This window comes from Sus scrofa, chromosome 14 (genome assembly GCF_000003025.6).
Source record: "Sus scrofa isolate TJ Tabasco breed Duroc chromosome 14, Sscrofa11.1, whole genome shotgun sequence".
NCBI lineage: Eukaryota > Metazoa > Chordata > Mammalia > Artiodactyla > Suidae > Sus > Sus scrofa.
Genome location: NC_010456.5, coordinates 76,229,504 through 76,252,361, shown reverse-complemented (window position 1 = coordinate 76,252,361; position 22,858 = coordinate 76,229,504). Strand labels below are relative to the sequence as shown.

Below are 22,858 nucleotides of genomic sequence, written 5' to 3'. Positions count from 1 at the left end.
GTTTTTCAATTACTGACTTATCAAATTTGCATTTTGTTAAGCAATACGAGGATTCTCTCCACCACATAGAATCTGCAGTTTTGAAGAGGCAAAGGGTTTGGATAGGATCAATGAGAGAATGCCACCCCGGAAAGATGCTGTTCAGCAAGATGGTTTCAATTCTCTGAACACCGCACATGCCACTGAGAACCACGGGACTGGCAACCATGGTGCCCAGTGACCCACGGCTTCCCAGGGACTCTCACATCTCGGGCCCCAATGGACAGATCACCCGAGGAGCTGGAGGGGTCGGCCAAGCTGACTGTAAATGTCACAGTCCCTCTGGAGAAACCATTGTGCTTTTGAGACCCCAGCCCCCTTCCTCAATGGAGGCTTGAGGGCCCTGGGACATGTTGTGCTATCTGATAAGGTTGGGTCATCGCTGCCAAGGTGGAGAGCAATGAGCAAGGGGCTTGGGGCAATTTCCAGTGGAGGATAACTACACCTCCATTTATGCTTGTGGTTCACACATTTAAGTTTACAAATGATATTTCTTTTTCCCCTCAGTAGAAATAGATTTTGTTTTTCAACCATAACTTCAAATATAATCCTAAGAGCTAATGTGGACTTTTTTTTTCCCCCCCATGAAATGTCTTTAAAAGATGAATTAGCATGGTCTTAAAATACATTTCTGAGGTTACTAAGCTGTATTTTGAATTATGGGCAAAATGCTGAGAAACCCAGTTGGCATTTATACAAAATGCTGACCTCAGGTCTATAGTTCTTAAATGTGGCTAATTCTGTAATATAGTCTTGGTATTTTTCAATTATGAATAGATAACCTATTTCTAGGCAGACTCTCTTACTTGAACACAAATCCAAAAACTAATTTACAGTCTTTCTTGCCCAGATCTTTTGAGATTTACATCCTAGAAATTTAAGAAGAAAACCTCTAAATTTCAGAATTATGGAGAATTACAGAATTACTCATTTAAGGTACTTTGGAAGAAGTTTGTACATTGTCAAAGTAAATTTTAATTCAAATCATGTCTGTAAAACTTGACGTATTTTGTGTATGCATGTTTTCATTTTGCAAATATTTAATATATAGACCTATGATGTACAGGTACGACATGTATAGGTTACCTAGATGTTATGAGAAATTTTAGTTTATTGTGAGTACTCAAGTTGCTTAAATAGCCACCAGGGTGATTAACTGCTGGCTTTCTATCGTTTTTATGTTTTGATGCAAAGGAAATTTTTAAATGTTCTGGAAGTGTTTTTGATTAAGCAGTACAGCATAGAAGCAATGGTTCTGTTCAGTCATTCAGATGTTAGTGGAAGCATAAAAGTCAAGACTGCATGTTGAACATTTTCTTTGGATAGTTACAGAACTGCTTGGTTAAACTAAATGGAACCATGTGCTAATTCTTCACAATTACTGACCTGTATTGATTGCCACTGTAGTTTGGTATTTTCCTTTACTTTGGTGGCCTGCTTCCCTCATGCCCTGGAATACAACTCAGAGCTCCAGGCAGCGGAACCATCTATTGTTTGTTTGCCAGAAAGTGCACCCTGTATGGTCTCCTGTCTAAGTTGGAAATATTATGCATGTGCAGGACTATTCGAGTATTTTATAAACAGTAGCACACAATAAATTCCATGCATGGGCCGCTGCTCCTATCTCTGTGTTGGGTTTTATTTGGAAGATGTAGTCTGATTTGACCTTTTCATGCAAATCAGAAAATCTTGTTAATGGAACTGGGATATATCCTTCAGAAAAAAAAAATATCTTATGGATAGTTCATGGTAATTTGATGAATTAAATTCTTGTCTTCCTAAGTTTTGCTTTTTTTTTTTTAAAACTTTGGTTACACTTGTTTTATATGAGCATTAGTAACTGAGCACTAGAAGACTCTGGGTATCTATTATAGGCCTAAATCTATTATTTAAAATTACTGTTTCACTTAACTTTTAATTGAAAGAAAATGTTATTGCCTAGAATGTTGTTACAGTACTGTTTGGAATTTATTAGGTGTTTTTTTAACCAGAAGAAAAAATGATACTGCATTTTCCTGCTATTACATTCTTTTCTTTGTCACAATCACAAAAAGTATAGAATTTTGCAAATTGAGGGAAGTTAGGATGTTTCTCAACATTTTATAATAATATAGTCTTACAGCAACTTCACAGTTTTCAACAATAATTATTATGATACATGGAGTTCCCATCATGGCGCAGAGGAAAAGAATCTGACTAGGATCCATGAGGTTGCAGATTTGATCCCTGGCCTCAATCAGTGGGTTAAGGAGCTGGCGTTGCCGTGAGCTGTGGTGTAGGTCACAGACGTGACTCAGATCTGGCATTGCTGTGGCTGTGGTGTAGGCCGGCACCTATAGCTCTGATTAGACCCCTAGCCTGGGAACCTCCATATGCCATGAGTGTGGCTTTAAAAAAGACAAAAATATATATATAATAATGATACACATTATAAAGCATTAATTTAAATTGAAATATATATACTTACCTAATTCTGGGTAGCAAACAAAACACAAATTGTTGATCATTACAGCTTCTACTTGCTGTAATATTAACTTGCATCTCAGTTCAAGTGCTGCCTTTAAAGTTACTATGCACAGAGTTCCCGTCGTGGCTCATTGGTTAACAAATCCGACTAGGAACCATGAGGTTGCAGGTTCGATCCCTGGCCTTGCTCAGTGGGTTAAGGATCTGGTGTTGCTGTGACTCTGGTGTAGACCAGCAGCTACAGCTCCGATTAAACCCCTAGCCTGGGAACCTCCATATGCTGAGGAAGCAGCCCAAGAAATGGCAAAAAGAAAAAATAAATAAATAAAGTTACTATGTACTTTTTTACCTTAAAGAGTCTTCTGGATGTTATTGGTTTATAAAAACTCTGCATCTCTAAGTTAAAAGCTTAACTGAGGTATCAGGTACCAGGAACTTTGTTAGCCCTTAGGTCCATCAGTAGGGTTATGTAGTATTTATGGGAATCATGGGTAAACATAAAGCATCATTAGCAAACTAGAGGAATTATAGGTTAATGGTAAAAATTAAAAAGGAGAAAATAAGAAGTAATGGAACTCAAGGAAGTATACATAAGAGTGGTTGAATCATCACCAAGTGCCTCACAGATCCCTTCCTACTTGTTGAATAGGAACCTCTTTCCAGTCTGTCTTCTCAATAGTTTCACAACAAACCATAAAAGTATTTTTAAAGTTTTTTTTAAGAAATGTAACTCATGATGAATGCAAATTGTGAAAAGTTCAGATCTTTCTAAATTGTAAATTTAAATGTCTACCAGACCAGGTAGTAATGATGGTAAAATGTATGTTACTATTCAATATAAATTTTTTTCTATGTATCATCTCCCTTTGCATTCAAAGATGACACATCTGACTAAGAAAAGGCATTCTCTGACTTCCTTTACCTTTTGCAGTTCAGCCGTTTTTAACAGACCTCATAACCTTTAAATGTTCTGCTTGTTAAATTTGTTGATTAAATTGAATTGCCCCTATTTTATTCAGGACTTTTGCATATTATGACTGATCTTCCCTTGTCCACAGCTGATCTACGTAATGTTATGTAATGTTTTGTTGCATACTTAATACTTTTCTTCCACTTTCCCTGCCTATAGTTTATGCTTTCGACAGTTTGAGATTCCTTTGGAGTCCATTCTCTGCATCTTTTCATATATAGATTTACTTGTCACAGTCCAGGACCTCATTGCAAGTGGTTCTCTTCCCCAGTTTGATGATGTTCACAGAGGCAGGTAAGTGACATAGCTGGGGCTGGATGTAAACAGAATCAGATCTTACATTTATATAGGACCACTTCACTAACTTCTGCTAAATTCTGGAGTTTGATAGCTCCAAGGGAAAAGGAGCTAGGAATGTGGAATTAAATTCCCTGGATTAGCATCCATGACAGGAAGGAATGAGATGTTTGAGTTGATTCTTTTTTTGTTTTCTGTTCCTAGAAATAATGTGCATTTTTAGTCATTAACATTTTGGTCTTGCTTACTTTCATATTCCAGAAAATTTTATACCTCTTTTAAAATAAATTGGTGGAATGCCCCTGATGATATTTACCCAGAAAGTACCTTGTTCTCCTTTCAGGGAAATTGAATTTTACAAATTACTTCTGGATGTTTCGTCTATTAATTGATTTCCTTCTGCACCATGAAATGACTGTTTCTTCTCCTTTTTTTTTTTTTTTTTTTTTTTTTCTTTTTAGGGCCAACCTATGGCATATGAAAGTTCCCAGATTAGGGGTTGAATCACAGCCACACCTAGTGGCCCACACCTTCTGGTCACAGAAGTGCTGGATCCGAGCTGTATCTGTGACCTATGCAGCAGCTTGCAGCAATGCCAGATCCTTTACCCACTGGGTGAGGCTAGGGATTGAACCTGCATCCTCGTGGACACTACGTCGGGTTCTTAACTTGCTGAGCCACAGTGGGAACTCTGAAATGACCGTTTCTATTGTCCTTTTCTGAGTATTACATTTGTACTTAAGCCTGCACTGGTCATTGTGAGTTGTTGAATTAGTTTGTTTCGCTAAAAAGGACTTTTGGCTTGGGAGAACTAATCCTGAGTTGAGAATGACATCTAGACCTCCAAGCGTTCCTGTTTCTCTGGGCTAGTGCTTAACCCTTTCTAATCAAATATTGACTTCTGAACTAATCCCAAGGGTTTTTTCCTGACGTTAATGGACTGAGAGCAGAAATGCTGCCTTAGTGAGAGAAATCCAAGAAGCAGTCGGTTTCGTCTTTCCTCAGTCTGCCTGGCCTCTGGTGAGTTTGGGAGTGTTGACAAGTTCTGAGCCTTCTTGGCAAAGAAGGAAGGTCAGAAAGAGAGAAGTCCTTGGGCAGGGGGCCAGGTTCTTACTTTCCTCATTAGGGTGAATTCAGTGTTGTTTGCTTGGCAGGGCACACCTTATCACGGAGACCCAGCATTTCAGCAGTTTGCGAAGGAAAGTGATATGAAGGGACAGCTGCAAGTTAGCCACAAGCTAGATTTGAAGAGATCAAGCATTTATTTCACTTGGAAGAAAGAGAGAAGGAAGGAAGCTGAGGGCTTAGCAGGGTAAGTTACTTTTCCATCAGCTCCTCTGCTTGCTTAGTTTATAGTTGAGTAAAGCATTTATCACCCCAAGGAGTGTTAATCACTGATTAAGCAGCTGAATGTTGTCATAATAGCAATGTTCCTAATGTATTTCTCCTTTTCTTTTTCCCAACTCCAATGACTGGCTTATTCACCCTTCTCTTCCCTAATTCCCGAAAGACATTTTTTGTTTGCTGATTAGAGAAAATTAGATGAACCTCCCTGGTTTGGAGATGGTGAGAAGATGACGGATATAGGTGAAATTTGAGACTTTTGGTGGTAAGGAGGCCCAGAGATGGGAGACCTCCCATCCTAGGTGTGGGAATAGGCTAATATTTTAGGGAATTAGGTGATGGAAGGTAAGAGGTTTTGTAGGCCATTCAGTTCACGTCTCCTCTCCTTTCCAGTCCTTGGTATTGGTGTTCTTTCTCTTATATACTGGAAATAAATTAGAGCCCAAGTTACTGTCTTCGTTTCAGTTCAGACCTTTCCCTCTCCCAGCTTGGAGGGTCTTGTGCCTCTCTGGAGGAAAGTTAGAACTGGAGAGCCTGAGTACGCAACTCAGCCATGAGCCTGAATTTGTATACAGACAGAAATGGAAAGACCTGGCTTCTCATTCCCACCTTTTTATCTTCCTGCCAGAAAACTAGTTCATTTGTATCATGAGCCTACTTAGGCACAGAGGATAACTCTGATATCAGGGATTTCACCAATACCATGCCTCCCCAAGATGTGTGATCCCTTGACTTAGAGCCAGTTCAGTCATTCCTCTATTGAAGTTTATCTTCTGTTGGAGGAAGACCTCTCTTTGGAGAAGCAGATAAGTAACTTTCTGGTCTTAATTGGCTTTTATTGCAGTAAAAAGGCCTTTGGTTGAATATCAGGAAGATATTTATCATTAATCCTAGGATTTAAGACTCGTGAGTTATCTCAAAGATACTTTTCCTCTGTATCTATAAACAAAAGAACTTTCAAAGTGTAAGAAGGTGGTGTCTTGTTTGAGGGAGTTGGGTAGATAGAGCAAGCAGAAAAATGCTTCTTCTAGAATCGCCGTGATTCTGGGAATGTGATGAGGATGTTTGGTGGTTAAAAGTAGAGGTAAGAGGAGTTCCCACTGTGGCACAGCAGGTTTAAGATCTGCATTGCGTAGCTGTAGCTCAGATTCTGTCCCTGGCCTGGGGAACTTTCATAGGCCGTGGGTGCGACCAAAAAAAAAAAAAAAAAAAAAGTAGAGGAAAGAAGTCAGTTTTTGGAAATGCAACCCTGAGATGTGAAGAGAGTTCCATCCACCCTTTGCTAAAGAGATATGATCCTTAAATCCTAAAATAATGTACTATGTATAGGTCTAGTTTCTTCTTTATTGCTGGGAATATATGCAGATGAGTTTAGTTATCTCTGTTCTGTGGACTTTAAACCTGTCCTTCATCTGTGGGATGAGGGGAGAGAATATAGGAGTGGAATGAAAAGATGAGAAAGAAAGACAAAGGAAGATCAAATTACTTCCCCCCTTAACCTGAGGACAGTGGTTTGCAAGAGCCATGTTGTATGATAATGGATAGTAGCTGGATGAGTTGGGGAGGGATTTTATTTGATTATTGTCACCTACATCTCAGCCGAATGATGATTCTTAAGTTTTTTCCTAACAGATCTGGTCCAAAGGATTAAATGTCAGACCATTTTTGTACCAAGACACAATCCCTGATTTGAACGTTAATAGTTACTTCATTCATGGTAAAACCAACCTCTGTCAACATTTTTATCCTGTCATTCCCTGTCTCTGGAGGCAGTTTATCTGGGAATAATTTTTTACCTCTCTCTTTTTTTAATGTGAAATTCACATAAAATTAATACTTTTAAAGTGAGTGTTTAAATGGCATTTAGTATATTCACATTGTTGTGCAACCACCACCTATGTCTAGTTCCAAAACATTTTCATCACTTCCCGCAAATAAACACATAACCATTAAGCAGCTTCCCCTCTTTCCCCCTTCAACCCCACCTTTGGCAATCACGGATCTGCTTTCCGTCCCTGGATTTACCTGTTTTTGGTATTTCATATGAAGGGAATTATATTATTGCGTCCTTTGATATCTGGCTTGTGTTTTTGACGTTCATCCACATTGCAGCAGGTGTCAGTACTTCACCTCTTTTATAGCCAAATTTGTTTATTAATCTTTTGGTGACCTTTGGTTTATTTCTACCTTGTGGCTTTTGTGAATAGTGCTGCTATGAACGTTTGTATATAAGCATTTTGTTTGAGTACCTCTTTTCAGTTATTTTGGGTATACACCTAATTGAAATTGCTAGGTCATGTGGTGCCTCTATATTTAACTTTTCAGGGAACTGCCATATTATTTTGCATAGCAGCTTCACCATTTTATATTTCTACCATCAGTGCATGAAAGTTCCAGTTTTTCTGCGGTCTCACCAACACTTGTTCTTTTCTAGTTTTTTGAAAATAGCCGTCTTAATGGGAGTGAAGTGGTGATTAGTGGTTTAGATTGGCATTTGATTAGTAATGTTGAGGTCATGTACTTATTAGCAATTTGTGAATTTCCTTTGGAGAAAGGTCTGTTCAAGTCTTGCCCATTTTTAAATTGAGCTTTTTATTTTTGTTGAATTTTAGGAGTTCTTCACATATTCAGGACATCTCTTATCAGAAATAATGACTTACAAATATTTTTTCCCATTCTATGGGTTGCCATTTCATTCTGTCCTTTGATGAACTAAAGTTTAAAAATTTTAATGTAGTCCCAATTTATCTGTTTTTTTCTTTTGTTGCTTGTGCTTTTGATGTCATATTCAAGAAATTGTCAAATCCAATATCATGAAGCTTTTCCCCTGTGTTCTTCTAAGACTTTAGTAGTTTTATCTTTTACCCTTAGGTCTTTAGACCTAACAATCAAACCCAAACCCTTCTGTTTCACTAGTTCCCAGAATATTCCTGTCTGTACATTTGTATGCTCACATTCTTCTTTGTGCTTAGAATTCCTTTTTCCCTGTCTTTGTGTATTCTAAGTATTGACATATTTCATGGTCTATCTCAACTGCTACCTGCTTCATAAAGCTGTTAGAGCTCACCAATTGAAGAAACTTTCTTCTTCTGATCTCTTATTAGTACCTTAGTTTCACTTTTTTTTTTTTTTTAATATTTCTAAGGCTGCACCTATAGCATGTGAAAGTTCCCAGGCTGGGGATCGAATCGGAGCTGTAGCTTCCAGCCTACGGCACAGCCACGGCAATGCGGGATCTGAGCCACGTCTGCTTCCTACACCACAGTCCACAGCAATGCTGGATCCTTAACCCCCCCCAATATAGCCCCTTTTGTTTACTCAGCTCTTTTGGAAAAAAAGGGGAGAAGATGAGCCAGGAAAGGAGGACGTCACAGTGTTTACTAGGTAATGGGTGGTTCTGAGTTTAATTCTACTTCAAAGCTCACCTTTTTAGGAAAGTTTTCCCAATAATTTGCATAACTTGCCCTGACTACATAACTCTTCAGCATCATAGTGGTAGCATTCATTTTGTATTGCATTTGATTTCTCCTTCTTGGTTTATTGCTTATAAATGTGATGATAAGTCTTTAAAAATGAATATTTTCCTTCCCCAACTAGAGTTGATTGACTAATTCTCCAATTAGATGGTAGTTTTGGACAACCAAAACTTTGGTTGCTTTTTCCTCTAAGTTGATTTTTAAAATACAGTAATAGTATATGAATTTTTTTTGTATAAAAAGCCACACACATTACAAATAAGTCTAAACTCTCCTTTGAACAATCCAGTTCCCATCTCAGTGCCTTTCCCTCTTGTATGAGCCCTGCCAGACCTTTTTATAAGCATTTACTCACACATATATTTATATTATATAACGCTTCACATATAACACATACCTGTATAATTACATTCATATGTAATTATTTCTCTATTTTTCACAACTGCTTGTGGTGATCAATAATCCATAGATATGAAATAAATCTTACTGATACCTGGGCCTGAGAGGTTGGAATGACAAATGAAAGGTCAAACGTGAAAACACATCCTATGTGTCCAGCTTGCAAAATTCCATTGTGTATCTGTTCTACATACAGTCTACAGGTATTGTTGGACAGGCCATGGCTCCACGGTCCCGGCGACGAAGGCACAAGAAACCCCCTTCATCAGTGGCTCCCGTGGTCGTGACTCCACCTGCCATTGTGACCCCTATGCCTCTGGCCCGCTCAGAACCTGGCCCTAGCATTGATATGCTTGGCTTCTTCTCCTTGGAGGATAATGTTCCTGGCCTATCCCATCTGATCCTTCAAAAGCTGAACATGAAAAGCTATGAAGAATACAAGTGAGTGTCTTGAAAGCATGATATGTTGTCTGTGGTGCAAGTAATTTCAGAAGGTGGAGAGGGAGTACAACTTGGGGAACATGAGGTATTTATAACAAGGGACTTTGCTCATCTTTTTGCCAGTTTTATTGCCATACAAGCAGTATAATTTGCTTAAATGAGAAATGATGGGAATAGGAGAGGTGGAAATATATAGGAGGCAATGTAGGGGTCATGAGAAATTGTGGAGGTATTTTTCCTATTGCCACTCCTTTTTCATGCTCTATCTGCAGGTTGGTGCTAGATGGGGGTACTCCTGTATCAGGGTTCGGATATCGCTGCCTTCAAGAAATGTTCCAGAAGATGGAGGACACATTCCGATTCTGTGCCCACTGTAGAGCACTCCCTAGTGGCCTCTCAGACTCCAAGGTCCTCCGGCACTGCAAAAGGTGACTAGTCAGGGGCTAGTAGCAGAGATATTTGGAAATGATCCTATTCTAAGATCTCATTACAAGAGGAAAGGTCTGAGAATTTTCAGGATGACTTAAGGCTCTCTCCTCATTTTGTGTGATTCAGACCAGAGAGAAATTAGACACGTGTTGGGCTCTTTCCTATTTTGGTATAATGGGGAGGTTAGACAGAGCCTAGAGGATAATCCTCTCTACCTCTCTTCTCTTGAGTACTTAAGTGGTGAGGCCCTATCTGTTCTGGGGAGGCTGGGGTCAAGCCATACCAGTGATAAGAGGGCACTACGAACTCCTGGTGGCTTTTTTCTGTAAGGGATATAAAAAGCTAGTTCTAGATAGAGGCTGAGGTGTCCCTCTGACCCAAGAGAAAAATTACATTCCCCCTTTTGCTAAATGTAGTCCTTAAATTTGGTGCAGTGGCTGTCACTCCTCACCTTATCTTCCTTACTCAGTGCTCTTTTTTCCTAGGTGCAGGAATATCAGTTTCCCTCCCCAGACATCCCCCAATCACCTTTGAGGTACAGGAATATCTGTTACTGGGGCTCATTCTCTCAGGTGCAGAAATGTCTATTACTGTGGTCCAGAATGCCAGAGGTCAGACTGGCCAGCACACAGGAAGGTTTGTCAAGAGCTGCGTCTTGTCGCTGTGGACCGTTTCATGGAATGGCTTCTGGTCACAGGTGGAGTGGTGGTATCGGGAACTCTGACATAGCAGTCATAGTTGGTCATACTTGGAGAAAGAAATGAAAGCATGTTGTCATGAGGAAAAAATGAGGAACTGAGTGGGATGGGGGAGATGGGGCATTCTTGGTAACAGGTTGGGAGATGACCAGGGAGAGAATGTTGAAGCCAGGGAAGGCTTAAGTCACTTCTTACTCCTTCTTTCCTGCAGGTGATTTTGTCCCACCCTCAGGACCTTGGTCATGGCCGACTGAAGTTGTCCAGGGCTGGGACACCTGGTTTTCTATGCGATGTTTGCAGCTAGATGCTACACTGGATGCTGTGCTTAGTAGTCAGGCCATGACCACCTTGTGGGCCAATGTCGGACGGCCAAGGCCAGACCCAGGTGTCCTGCAGGGCTCTTTGAAGCGGTTGCTGACAGATGCCTTGTCCCGGCCCTTGACACTGGGCTTTGGGCTTCGGGCCTTGGGGATAAACGTTGGGAAGGTCGGGGGAAGCACAGTGCATGTGATTGGCGCTTCCCATGCAGAGACATTCCTCACTCGCCCCGGGGACTATGATGAGCTTGGCTACATGTTTCCTGGGCACCTTGGCTTCCACATAATCATGGTGGGTGTGGATGTAGCTGCTGACTTTTCACAGAGCCCCTCCGCTTCACTCCCAGAACCTGGCACAATTCAGCTTAGTAGCCACAGGGGCCTCTATCATGACTTCTGGGAGGAGCAGGTAGAGACTGGGAAGATACCTCATCCAGATTTGGTGGTGGCATTCCATCCAGGTAAGAGTCATTGGTTCAGGGGAATCCAGGGCAATCTTTTGGGAATTTTCCACCCTGACTCTTGTACCTTCGAAACCCCATTCATTTGTTCAGGTTAAACATAATATAATGAAGACCTTGGTTGATCATTAGCCATATGTGCTACATCTGATTTCATAATTTTCCATTGAAGAACCTGGGGTGGGTAATGGTGGTAAGTGAGCATTGGAGGTGAGCAAGGTGAGGGCTAGACACAATCAAAGAAGAATATTTCTTAGGGTCTACTGCAGTCCTTCTGCTTTCTATTCCCATCTGCGTTTTTTGCTCCATAGGTTTCCATGCTTCTGCGGACTTGATGGAGGCTTGGCTGCCCACTCTCCTGCTACTTCGTGATTATGAGATCCCTACAATGATTACTGTTTACAGGTTTTGACCTCTTTCTATTTTTGATCTTCCTATTTTGACCTCCCTGACTTACTCACACCTTTCTTTATGTAGATGAGCTCATTTCTCTTCCCCTTGCTCAACTTCTGCCTTCTGGTGAGGATTTTCTTCCTTCCCATACTTAGCTTTCTCATCCCCTTAAAACAGAGTGCTGTACTAGTTAATTGAGGAGTTAATATAAACATTTGGGAGAAAGGGATAGCCAGTGCCTTGTCCAACCTTCGGTAGGTTTGGAGATTGACGAGTTCAGAAATACCAAGTTCTGAGCAATTCCTCTCTCTGTCATAATCAACAAAGCACTTTTTCTTATCTATCTCCCATAGCCATCAGGAGTTGGCAGCCTCTTTGCAGATCCTGGCGGACCTGGATACACACATCACAGCCTATGGAGCGAACCCTTTCGCCTCCCTCAAACCTGAACAGGTGTACTCCAACCCCAACAAGCAGCCAGTATATTGCAGCACTTACTATATTATGTTTCTCGGAAGCTCCTGCCAGCTGGATAAGAGGCAATTGGAAGAGAAAGTAGATGACGGGGTATAAATAGCTGTGCCAGATCCTGACTGGATGTCTAGAAAATGGAGAGGTTGTGATGAAATGACATGTTGATGCCAGGTTATTACCGACTTTAAAACCCGCTAAATCCTAAACCTAATACACTTGTCTAGGTAGATTCTAAACTGAACGGGAGCTCCTCTATGATATGACTCATTTCTAAGAGGTTAGCCACACGTAGCTTCTAGAGACAGGATTCTTGATTTAGTGTGTGGCAAAAGGCCCTAGTATCAGTCTTTAGAGCCTAAAGTTCCTAACAGATTCCTTTGTGAGAAAGTTATACTTTCTGACTTGAACCACATGGCACGAAGGAGAAGAATGGCACCTTATTCTTCCAAAGAAAAAATTTTCTTATATGGCAATTTGAGCTCAAAAATATAGAGGTATTAATGACTTGAAGTGGTGGAAGAATGAGTAAGTCAGAAAAGTGGTTGGGATCATGAGGGAGGTTGTGAGGATTGCTACCTTGTTCTATCTTCTGACATTACTTGCATATACTGAAGTTTGTTATCACCTGGTCTATACCACAATAAACTCTGTTTGGAGCTGCTGCTGCTGTTTTTTTTTTTGTTTGTTTGTTTTTTTGTTTTTTGTTTTTTGTTTTTGCCTCACCCTTGGTATGTGGAAGTTCCCAGGCCAGGGATTGAATCTGTACCACAGCAGTGACGATACCAGGTCCTTAACCTGCTGAGCCACCAGGGAACTCCAGTTTGGAGCTTCTTAAGTCACTTGTTTTATTTCTGACATGTGTTGCTTGTCTGCATAGAACATCTCAAGCTGGAGGTTTCTCTCTTGCCAAAGAAGTGATGAACATCAGCTCTCTATTTGGGCCTGTACTCTACCATACACTGTATTGTCATCCTTCTCTTATCACATTCTCAGGATTAGGATATTCCCTAGGTGTTCTTTCCTACAACTTGCTGTGACCTAAACCTCTCCACACATATCCAGAGTATATCTATAGAACTCTTACAACTCACTCAGTAATAAAAGGACAAATAACTCAATTAAAAAATGGGCAGTGATCTGAACAGATATTTCTCCAAAGAAGATATACCAGTGATCAATAAGCACATGAAAAGATGCTCAGCATCATCAGTCATCTGGAAATGCATATCAAAACCATGACAGCACTTCTTTCACTAGAATGACAGTAATCAAAAAGACAGTTAATAACGTGTTAATGAGATGGAGAGAAATTGCAACCCTTATACAATGCTAGTAGGAATGTAAAGTCATGTAGCTATTTTGCAAAACAGTCTGGTAGTTTTTCAGCAAGTTTAATGTCATGTTACCACTTGATCCAGCTATTCTGATCCTATGTGTATACCCATTAGAAATGAAAACATACGTATATAAATTCATAGCAGCATATGCATAATAGCCAAAAGGTAAAAATAACCCAAAATGTCCATCAACTTGTGAATAAAATAAACAAAATGTGGTATATGCATATAATGAAATATTTGGGCATTAAAGGAATAAAATACTGATTCATGCTACAACGTGGATGAATTTTGAAAACATGTTCATCCATGTCCATGTTAAGTGCAAAGCTAGTCACAAAAAAACCACGTCTTGTCTGAGTGCATTTATATGGATTGTCCAGAATAGGCAAATCTCTGGAGATAGAAAGTACATTGGTGGCAGCATAGAGATGAGGATGATGAGGGTATTGGAGGCGATGGGTAAAGGTATGGGTTTATTTTGGGGGTGATGTAAATATTTTAAAATTCATTGTGGTGATGGTACAACTCTGAATATATTTAAAACCATTGAACACTTTTTTTTTTTTTGACCGCACTCCTGTTGTGCAGAAGTTCTCAGGCTAGGGATTGAACCCATGCCACAGCACTGACCTAAGCCATTGCAGTGATAGAGCTGGATCCTTAACCCGCTGATCCACAAAAGAACTCTACACCCTATTTTTTTGGCTGCACCTACAGTGTGTGGAAGTTCCCAGGCCAGAGATTGAACCCAAGGCACAGTAGTGACAACACCAGATTCTTAACTGCTAGACCACCAGGAAACTCGAATTGTACACTTTACAGCAGTAAGTGCAATTATATCTCAGTAAAGCTGTTACCAAAAAATATTTTTTAAATCGTAGTGTGAAAAATGAGAATATTTATTAAGTGCTTAACACAGTGCCTAACATGTAGTATGTATTCAATCAGTGGTAGGTTATTATTGAAAACACTTTTTAAGGGCTGCAGGTGTGGCATATGGAGGTTCCCAGGCTAGGGGTCTAATCAGAGCTGTTGCTGCCGGCCTATGCCAGAGCCACAGCAACTCCAGATCCGAGCCATGTCTGCGGCCTACACAGCTCACGGCAACGCTGGATCCTTAACCCACTGAGCGGGGCCAGGGATCGAACCTGCAACCTCATGGTTCCTAGTTGGATTCATTTCTGCTGCGCCAAGATGGGGACTCCTATCTTCAATGTTTTAAACATTGAAATTCCCTTAGGATGGCACTCCATTGTGGATTCTAACATATCCTTCTCTCAGCAAGTCTGTCAGAGCCCATTTTTTTTCCTCCAGTATTGGAAACAAATTTATGTTTTCTTAGCTGATCACTGGATTATGGTTGCCTTGAGTCTGGGTGGGCCTGTTCTAGTCAATCAAATATTTATTGAACATTTATGTCTAGATTCTAGAGATATCCCTGTTCTTGAGGGATGTACATCCTGGGAGCTGGGACAGGAGTAGACAACAAACCATAAATGCAGAACTTGAGATGCTTTAAAGTCCTACAAAGAAAATAGGGTAGTCAGTGTGTTTAACTGGTAGTGGTGTTGGTGGCAGTGGTGGCTACTAATGTTACAATGTTAGGGAATACCTGCCTTCCAAGGAGATGGATGATGACATCTGAGATGTAACATGCAGTGGAGAACATTCCAAGTAGAAGCAATGACACTGAAAAAATCCTGAGAATCTCTGGTGTGTTTGGTCACAATCTTGGTATGTTTAGACAGAAGGCCATTTTGACCCAGAGTTTAATGGTTGAGCAGGAAGGTAAAGAGGGATGAGATCAGAGAAGTGGGCAGGGGCCAGATTATATAAGGCTTAATAGACCATGGCCAGGAGTTTGTGTTTTATTCTGGTTCCAATGGGAAGTTAATTGAAGAAGTTTAATCAAGGAAATGATATGACCAAATCTATTATTTAGAAAGATCATTCAAACAAAAGAGTTTCTTAACCTCAGCAGAATTAAGAATTAGACTGAATAATCCTTTTTTTTTTTCTTTCTTTTCTTTTTTGGCGACTCTGTGGCATATGGAGTTCCCTGGCCAGGGATCTAGTCCAAGCTGCAGTTGTGACCTACACTGCAGCGGTGGCAACACCGAATCCTTAACCCACTGTGTAGGACTAGGGATCGAAGCTGCATCCCAGCACTCCAGAGACACTGCCTGATCCTGTTGCACAACAGCAGGAACTCCTAGGCTGAATAATTCTTGTTTTGGGGGGATGCCCATTACATTGTAGAATGTTTAGTAATGTCTCTGGCCTATCCCCAACGATACCATTAACACTTTCCTCTCTAGTTGTGACAAGCAAAAATATCTCCAGACATTGCCAAATGTCCCCTTAGGGACAAAATTACTGCTGTCTGTATAAAAGTTATGTGTGTTTAAACACACTGGGATATTGCCTCCTATTTCACATGAACTCTGGAATATATGATGCCCTTCAGAGGTGTTTTGTTTTTGCTAAGTAAATGTAGTTGAATACAGGTAAGTTAAATACTCGTGTGCTGTGACTACTGTTAAATGTGCCACAGCAGACATCTGTAAAAGGCTTAGTTGGGTGCAAAAAGAGTTTACTCAAAGGAAGGAACAGAAAAGGAGAAAGGAAAAGCTTCTTGAAGCAGGAAGGAGATTGGTAATCTTTGAGTTGAATCTTAATTCATTGTTGTTAAAAGGCAGGCGTGGAGTTCCCGTTGTGGCTCAGCAGATTAAGGACCCGATGTTGTCTCTGTGAGGCTGTGGGTCACTACACAGATGCAGCTAGGATTTGGTGTTGCAGTGGTTGTGTAGGCCTCAGCTGCATCTCCGATTCAACTTCTAGCCTGGGGACTTCTGTATTCCTTAGGTATGGCCAGTAAAAAAAAAAAAAGGGGGGGGCAGTGCTTTCTAAGTGGAGGAAGCATGAGAAAAGACCTCTGATCTTGGAAGGCCTTATGTGTCAGGAAAGAAGGACAAAGGATTAAGTGGGAAATCTAGTGTTCCTGCCTGAATAGGCTTTTGGATATTTTGGCCCTAAAACTCGGGAAAGTGGGCTTGGAAATAGAGGTTTGGGAAATAACCTCTTAAGGTGATAGTTAAGGCAGAGAGAAGGGTGAGGATGAGGTCACCAAGGAAGGAAGGTTGAGCAAAGAGGAGTGAGAACAGGCTTCTTAGGGAATGCTTAAATTCCAGAGGTCTCCAGGCAGGTTGGACAGAAAAGCCCAATATTTGCCAGACAGACTGGTGGGAGCTGGGAGATTAATGCTGGGTACCCAGAGTGTGGTGCAGTTTTGTTTAAATTCCACAGTGATCTTCCTCAAGTACCTTCCACTTTCCCCTGTTTTAGAGACATGTTTATCTTGCTCTTCCCACCTAAAAATTTAATCCACCCTATTTCACCCCCGTGGGAAAGATTTCTGGTGGAAAAGCATATGAAGTAATAGGTTGATGGTTCTCCAACTGGTGTGCATAGAACCACCTAGAGAGCTTGTTAAAATAGACTTCTGGACTTCACCTTTAGAGTTTAATTCAGTCGGTCTAAGGTGAAGTCCAATAATTTGCATTTCTAGTAAGTTTCCAGGTAATGTGGTGGCTGTTGGTTTGGGGCCACAGTTTGAGAACCATTGGAAAAGGTAGCCAACTGGTTTTTGCTCTGGATTAAATTTCCTTAATGAGTTTAAGATACTGATCTGGGCCCTTGAAATTGCCTCAAATGTTTAATGCCGCGGTGTATGTCATGATAGGGCTCTAGTGTGAGGGGAGCCTAGAATCACCTTGCAACTCCCTTCTGGAGTGGTATTGATTAGTGTATCTCGTGTTGTGCCTATTAAGGATCTCCATAAATATTAATTTATTTCACGCCGTCCTTGGCCTTAGAACAGGCGAGGGAAGATGGCATATCAGGCGGAGAGGCTGCACCTGGCCTCCCAGTCTTGAGTCCATCTCTGCCGCTCACCACTAAAGGGGCGGCAGAGAACCGTCGTTAGACCCTTTCAACGGTTCCCTTGGCTTTAACGGCTTTAACTTCCCAAGGGCCTTGAGAGAGCCCAGAAGGAACTGGCGCATGGACCTTGGTAACAAGAAGTGAGATTAGAACTGGCTTATTGCGCCCGAAGAGAGCGTCCTCTCTCAGGTGGTGGGTCCCCGGCTGGCCCTGCGGCCCCGCCCCCTCCTGCCCCAGGGGCGTTCCCGGCAGTCGCGGCTGGCGATCCTAACGGGCTCGGGAGGCGGCCCTGGGCGCCCCGCCTTTCCCCCCGCCCTCCCCGGCTCCATCTTGCCAGCGACCGAGCCGGAGTGTGTGTGACGCTGCTCCCCGGGTTCAGGTGAGGAACGGCGCCCCCTGCCCTTGCCACCGCGCGTCCCCCTCGGTCTTGTCGCCGCGGCCCGCTCCGAGGCCTGCCATCCGGGGGAGGGCGGGGCCCCGCGCGTGTCCTGGAGCCGCGGGGCGGTGGAGGGGCCTGTGGGCCAGCCGGGTGGCGGGCGTCGCGGTGTGCGCGTCGCGGGACCCAGGATGCCTAGTGGGGGCGTTGGGCCTGGGGCGTATTGGGGCGGAATCTGCGCGGCGACCCGGCTACCGGAAGACCTGTTCACTTGTCTGTCCACAGTTTGGAGGAAGCAATGACGCCTCCCACGCAGGCAGGTGGGCCGCAGGTGGAGGGACTGAGGCCAGGGCACGGCCCTGCTGAAGCGGCCTCAGGGAGGGCTGAGTAAGAAAACCAGCGAGCAGCACCGAAGGCTAGTCCAGCCGGGGGGGTCTAGACTTGCTGGTGACACAGCAAATTTAGGGAAACTTAAGAAATTTGTACTTTGCTTAGAGACACCCCCTTCCCCCGCCCCCAGGACAGAACCTGTAAACCTGGCTCAGGTCTATAATCCTTGGAAACTCTCCTAGGAAGTCGCATTCCAGATTTGGTGCCTATTCCCTGAACAGCAGCAAACATGTGAGCCCAACCTGTGTGAACACTTCTACAGAAGGAAATGCTTGTTGTCCCCCCAAAAGTGACAGAAATGAAGTCTTCTAATTGCTTTTAAACTCCCTCATTTCTCCCAGTTGATGGGTAGCTGATCTGATAAAGTAATCTGTCCTAGTTAGATAATGCCTGGAATGAGTTACTTCTCAGGCAGGGAAGCAGTTTCAAGTGGATAGGCCGCTAAAAGAGAATTTTGCCCTGAGCCTTGCAATCCTCTGGTGTTGGTTGCCTACCCTGCCCATGCAGAGGCTAGTCAGGACTCCAATTCTCTACTGAAGGGCCCTTGCTGATGGATTTAAAAGGTCCTTCCCAATCAAGAGACACGTTTTGGAAAATTGTAGTATCTGCTCTTGGCCATCTTCATTCACTGTTCCTGTTTCATATTTGTTTCATTAATTTACAACAGCTGCCTCCTGTGTTCTTGGGCTTCATGCCATTTATGAGACTTGCATAGTGAGACCCACGCCTTTTAGTAGTTGACTCACTGGGTGGAGATGCTTTGTGGAACCAAGATTACTTTCCTAGTCATTTAAAAGTATTTGCTGATGGAGAATGTTAAAAAGAAAATAAAATTTCTGGTTCACTGGTGTAGTCTAATTATTCCTTGGGCAAAATTGAGTTGTTTGTTGAGTCACCCTTGAGTTTGTTTAAGCTTTTTACAAAAGCTTTTTAAATCTACTTTTTGAATAGATGATACATGCACAATTCCAAAACGGTTAGGTGCATCGAAAAGTAAGTCTCCTTGTTATGTCCCAGCCCTCCTCTTAGAAGGCAGCCACTATTAACTGCTTTCTTGATTGAGTATACTTTCAGAGATATTCTCTCCACATACAAGCAAATAAATGTATTTTCTTTACACATTTGTTTGCAAAGTATCTATGCAGTTTTCCACCTTTCTTTCCATTTAATGTGACTTAGAGATAGTATCACATATGAGTAAAAAGAGAGTTGCTCATTTTAAATAGTTCCATAACATTTCAGTGTATGGTTACCTATAATCTATTTCACTTGTCCCTTTTTAATGGACTTTTAGATTGTTTTTATTTTTTTATTTTTAAAAAATTTTTTTTTTGTCTTTTTTTTTTTGTCTTTTTGCTATTTCTTGGGCCGCTCCCACGGCATATGGAGGTTCCCAGGCTAGGGGTTGAATCGGAGCTGTAGCCACCGGCCTACGCCAGAACCACAGCAACGCGGGATCCGAGCCGTGTCTGCAACCTACACCACAGCTCACGGCAACGACAGATCCTTAACCCACTGAGCAAGGGCAGGGACCGAACCTGCAACCTCATGGTTCCTAGTCGGATTCGTTAACCACTGCGCCACGACGGGAACTCCTAGATTGTTTTTAATCTTTTTCCATTACAAGTAGTGCTGTAATGAAATGAATAGCCTTGTATGAATATAATTTTGCATTTGTGCAAGTATTTCTATAAGGTACATCTTGGAAATGGAATTGCATTATAGTCCTTTATATACTTATATATTTTTTTAATTATATGGCTGCACCCATGGCATATGGAAGTTCCCGAGCCAGTGATTGAATCCCAGCCGCAGCTGTGACCTATGCCACAGCTGTGGCAATGCCGGATCCTTTAACCCATTGCACTGGACCAGGGATCGAACCCATGCCTCCACAGAACCTGAGCCACTGCAGTCAGACTCTTAACCCACGCACCACAGAGGGAACCCCTATATAATTATTCTTCAAAATGTACCCAAATTCATTTTCTTTAAATTGCTTTAAGTTTTCTCATATGCAGATAGTCTACTTCATCTTCATTCTGTTCTGAAACTCTTGTTGACATAATTCCTCTAGGGTCCTTAAAGGTAAGATTTGATATAGTAGCTAAAGAATATAGAAATGAACTTAACTGTATCTTGAAACAGTTCTCAAGATTTAGAAATTTAAATTGCTTATGTAGTCTTTGGTGCTGTAACACTTGTTGCCTTTAAAGTTATGAATTTCTCTCATAAATTGTTTTCAGATTTTTCCCCTTTCTTTTGACCTTGACCTCTTTTGCCCTTGGTTCATCTGACTGTCCTTAGATGATGTTGTTTCTCCTTTATTCATTTTATCAACTGTGGCTTAGAGAAGAAAGCAGAAAATGATTTAACCTGTTCCTTTGCATCCAGGTCTTTGGATCCCAAATGACTATTTTAGAACTGACCAAATCAGTTTTCTTATTATCTCCTTTCTTCCTTTCTTTCTTTCTTTTTTTTTTTTTTTTTTTTTTTTTTGCTTTTTAGGGCCAAACCTAGGACATATGGAAGTTCCCAGGCTAGGGGTCCAACTGCTGACCTATACCACAGCCACAGCAATGCCAGATCCTTAACCCACTGAATGAGGCCTGGGATTGAACCCACACCCTCGTGGGTATTATTATGATTCATAACATGCTGAGCTGCAGTGGGAACTCCTCCTTATTATGTTTCCTATTGATATTTAACTGACTCAATATATACCCATTCATTTTCGTTGTCTCTTAACAACAATTTTTAGCTGCTGTACTGTGCTTATGTTGTTAAGAGACACTAAAGTAACTTAAAGTTATGATTCATTTTCTTACACTATATACTCAAAAGGCAGAGTACTTCTCCCCACCACCTTCTCTTTATCAGCATCTAGGACAGTACTTATTACATAATGGACTTTCAAAACTTTTCAACTGGATTTGTTTGGGGTCTTAATAAAAAAGAGATAAAAATCATTTATAGCTGTATTGGGGAGAAGAGCCAACATACATATTGAAAAACTTGACAAATTAGATAGTAGATCCAGAAATGCCAAAATATTCTGGAATCAAAATATAATTCATAGACCAGCATCAGTAGTATCACCTGGAAGATTAGTTAGAAATATGGGTCACGGAATGCTTCTGAATCAGTCTGCCTGTTAGACTCTTTTGAAAGAAGGTATGTTTTGATTAAAACCTATGACAGTATATATCTTCAAAGGCCTTAATCCTTTTAAGAAATTACAGAGGACATTTTTTTTGTTGTTGTTACAGAATGTCATACCCAGGCTATACCCCCACAGGCTACCCACCTTTCCCTGGATATCCTGTAAGTATTGCCACTTATGATACTAAAATAGCTCATGTTCTTGGAACAGGTGTTGTACAGGAGTAGCCCATGACAACTCTTAGAAATATGCTAGAGCAGGGATCATATATTCAAATGGCCAGAGGTACTGAATAGAGTACATGAGAGAAGGCAGGTGTGGTGGGAAAACTACAAGGGTTTGCCTCAGCTGTGGAAAGGCATCAGTTACTCAATGTCAGCCTTATATGGCCATGCACAGAGGCTGACACAGTGTTGCTAGATAATCCATTTCTTCAAGTAAAGCCAACAATCTGGATTTTATGTGAAATTGTCCACTTTTTGAATTGGGAAATGTATTTTTTAAATGTTAAATGCTGTATGAACCAATACATGTATGTAAGCTAAATCTATCCTATGAGTCACTGGTTTTTAACCTTTGTGTTAAAAATTTAATTAAGAAGGGCTTGACTCAGAGGTAACAAATTGCAGTGGATTAGAGGGCCCTGGATTTGTAGTTCTGAGACTTGCAGTATTTGGAGTGTGTTTTATAAATGTACTACCAAATTCTGCCTTGTTGATGTCTGTGCTATTCTAAGGACTGACCGCATAGCTGAGGCATAAGTAAGGATTGTGCATTTCAATTTTATGCTCATAGGTATTTTCTGGCTTCTTTCTAACTCTGGGAGAATAGAAAGAGAGGTCTGTACAGCTTAATGATGATACATGTACCTTTATGTAAAGTGAATATATAGCTCTCCTGAATTTATCATAGAAGAGATGAGAATTAAGAAAATGTCCCCAGGTCTTTATGTACTATACTGGACTTTGGCAACCATTTTAGTCTATATAGGCTAATTGCTAAAACAGACAACTCTAACTTCCCAATGACTTAACACAGTAAAAATTCATTTCTTGCTTCCTTCAGTCTTTTGGAAGTCAGTGGTAGGGGTGGAGTGTGGGAGGGGTATGCGGGGAGGAGCGTTGGGGGGAGCTAAGAGGTTCGTTCCATGTGGTCTTTGGGGTTCCCATGCTCCTTCCATATATTGGCTCTGTCATCCTTAAGTGCTTTGGATTCCTCCACTGGATCCTCTGCTTCCAGCAGGCAGATGAAGGAAAAGAGAAGAAGAGAGCATGGAGGACTGGGTGGGAAGTTAGAGGGACCAGGCTGGAAGGGGTGTGTATTATTTTGGAACACATTCATTTACCAATATTCAGTCGTGTGGTCCTACTTAACTATAGGGGTTCCTGGGAAATGTCTAGTTTCGTGGCCTGGAAAAAAGTTTAATGAACATATAACAATCTT

General features: G+C 41.5%; 3 protein-coding genes across 19 annotated transcripts in view; all 3 read left to right on the top strand.

Moving 5' to 3' along the window:
* The window catches only part of PPP3CB (protein phosphatase 3 catalytic subunit beta), a 65,849-nt gene extending 52,984 nt beyond the window's left edge, over positions 1 to 12,865 (top strand). For 6 of the 15 annotated variants that reach the window (XM_005671106.3, XM_005671110.3, XM_005671108.3 and 3 more), the window contains 4 exons: positions 42 to 4,792; positions 4,927 to 5,084; positions 9,188 to 9,432; positions 9,705 to 12,865. In XM_005671106.3, coding sequence (XP_005671163.1) covers positions 42 to 220 — 179 coding nt within the window. In that variant the 3' untranslated portion in view covers positions 221 to 4,792; positions 4,927 to 5,084; positions 9,188 to 9,432; positions 9,705 to 12,865. Of the gene's footprint in view, positions 1 to 41; positions 9,433 to 9,704 lie in introns of all 15 variants that reach the window. The other 9 variants (XM_021072583.1, XM_021072575.1, XM_021072580.1 and 6 more) reach the window with 9 other exon arrangements.
* Positions 4,948 to 12,865, top strand: MSS51 (MSS51 mitochondrial translational activator). Of its 2 annotated transcripts, none has more exons than XM_013983344.2 (7): positions 4,948 to 5,084; positions 9,188 to 9,432; positions 9,705 to 9,860; positions 10,434 to 10,558; positions 10,771 to 11,337; positions 11,649 to 11,742; positions 12,084 to 12,865. In XM_013983344.2, exons 2-7 carry the CDS (start codon positions 9,212 to 9,214, stop codon positions 12,301 to 12,303), a joined length of 1,383 nt encoding a protein of 460 aa, XP_013838798.1. In that variant the 5' UTR covers positions 4,948 to 5,084; positions 9,188 to 9,211; the 3' UTR covers positions 12,304 to 12,865. The 2 variants fall into 2 exon arrangements, with proteins under 2 accessions (XP_013838798.1, XP_013838800.1); XM_013983346.2 differs by lacking the exon at positions 4,948 to 5,084 and adding an exon at positions 8,381 to 8,500 and having other exon boundaries at positions 12,084 to 12,726.
* The window catches only part of ANXA7 (annexin A7), a 29,409-nt gene continuing 24,266 nt past the window's right edge, over positions 17,716 to 22,858 (top strand). The window contains exons 1-2 of one of the 2 annotated variants that reach the window (XM_005671100.2): positions 17,716 to 17,865; positions 21,522 to 21,576. In XM_005671100.2, coding sequence (XP_005671157.1) covers positions 21,523 to 21,576 — 54 coding nt within the window. In that variant the 5' untranslated portion in view covers positions 17,716 to 17,865; position 21,522. The remainder of the gene's footprint in view (positions 17,866 to 21,521; positions 21,577 to 22,858) is intronic. The other variant, XM_001927802.6, reaches the window with a different exon arrangement.

Coding starts and splice junctions, on each gene's coding strand:
- MSS51 (XM_013983344.2), top strand. CDS start 9,212: ATGGCTCCACGGTCCCGGCGACGAAGGCACAAGAAACCCCCTTCATCA. Junction 10,559..10,770: donor GGAATGGCTTCTGGTCACAG/GTGGAGTGGTGG, acceptor TCTTTCCTGCAG/GTGATTTTGTCCCACCCTCA. Junction 11,743..12,083: donor ACAATGATTACTGTTTACAG/GTTTTGACCTCT, acceptor TATCTCCCATAG/CCATCAGGAGTTGGCAGCCT.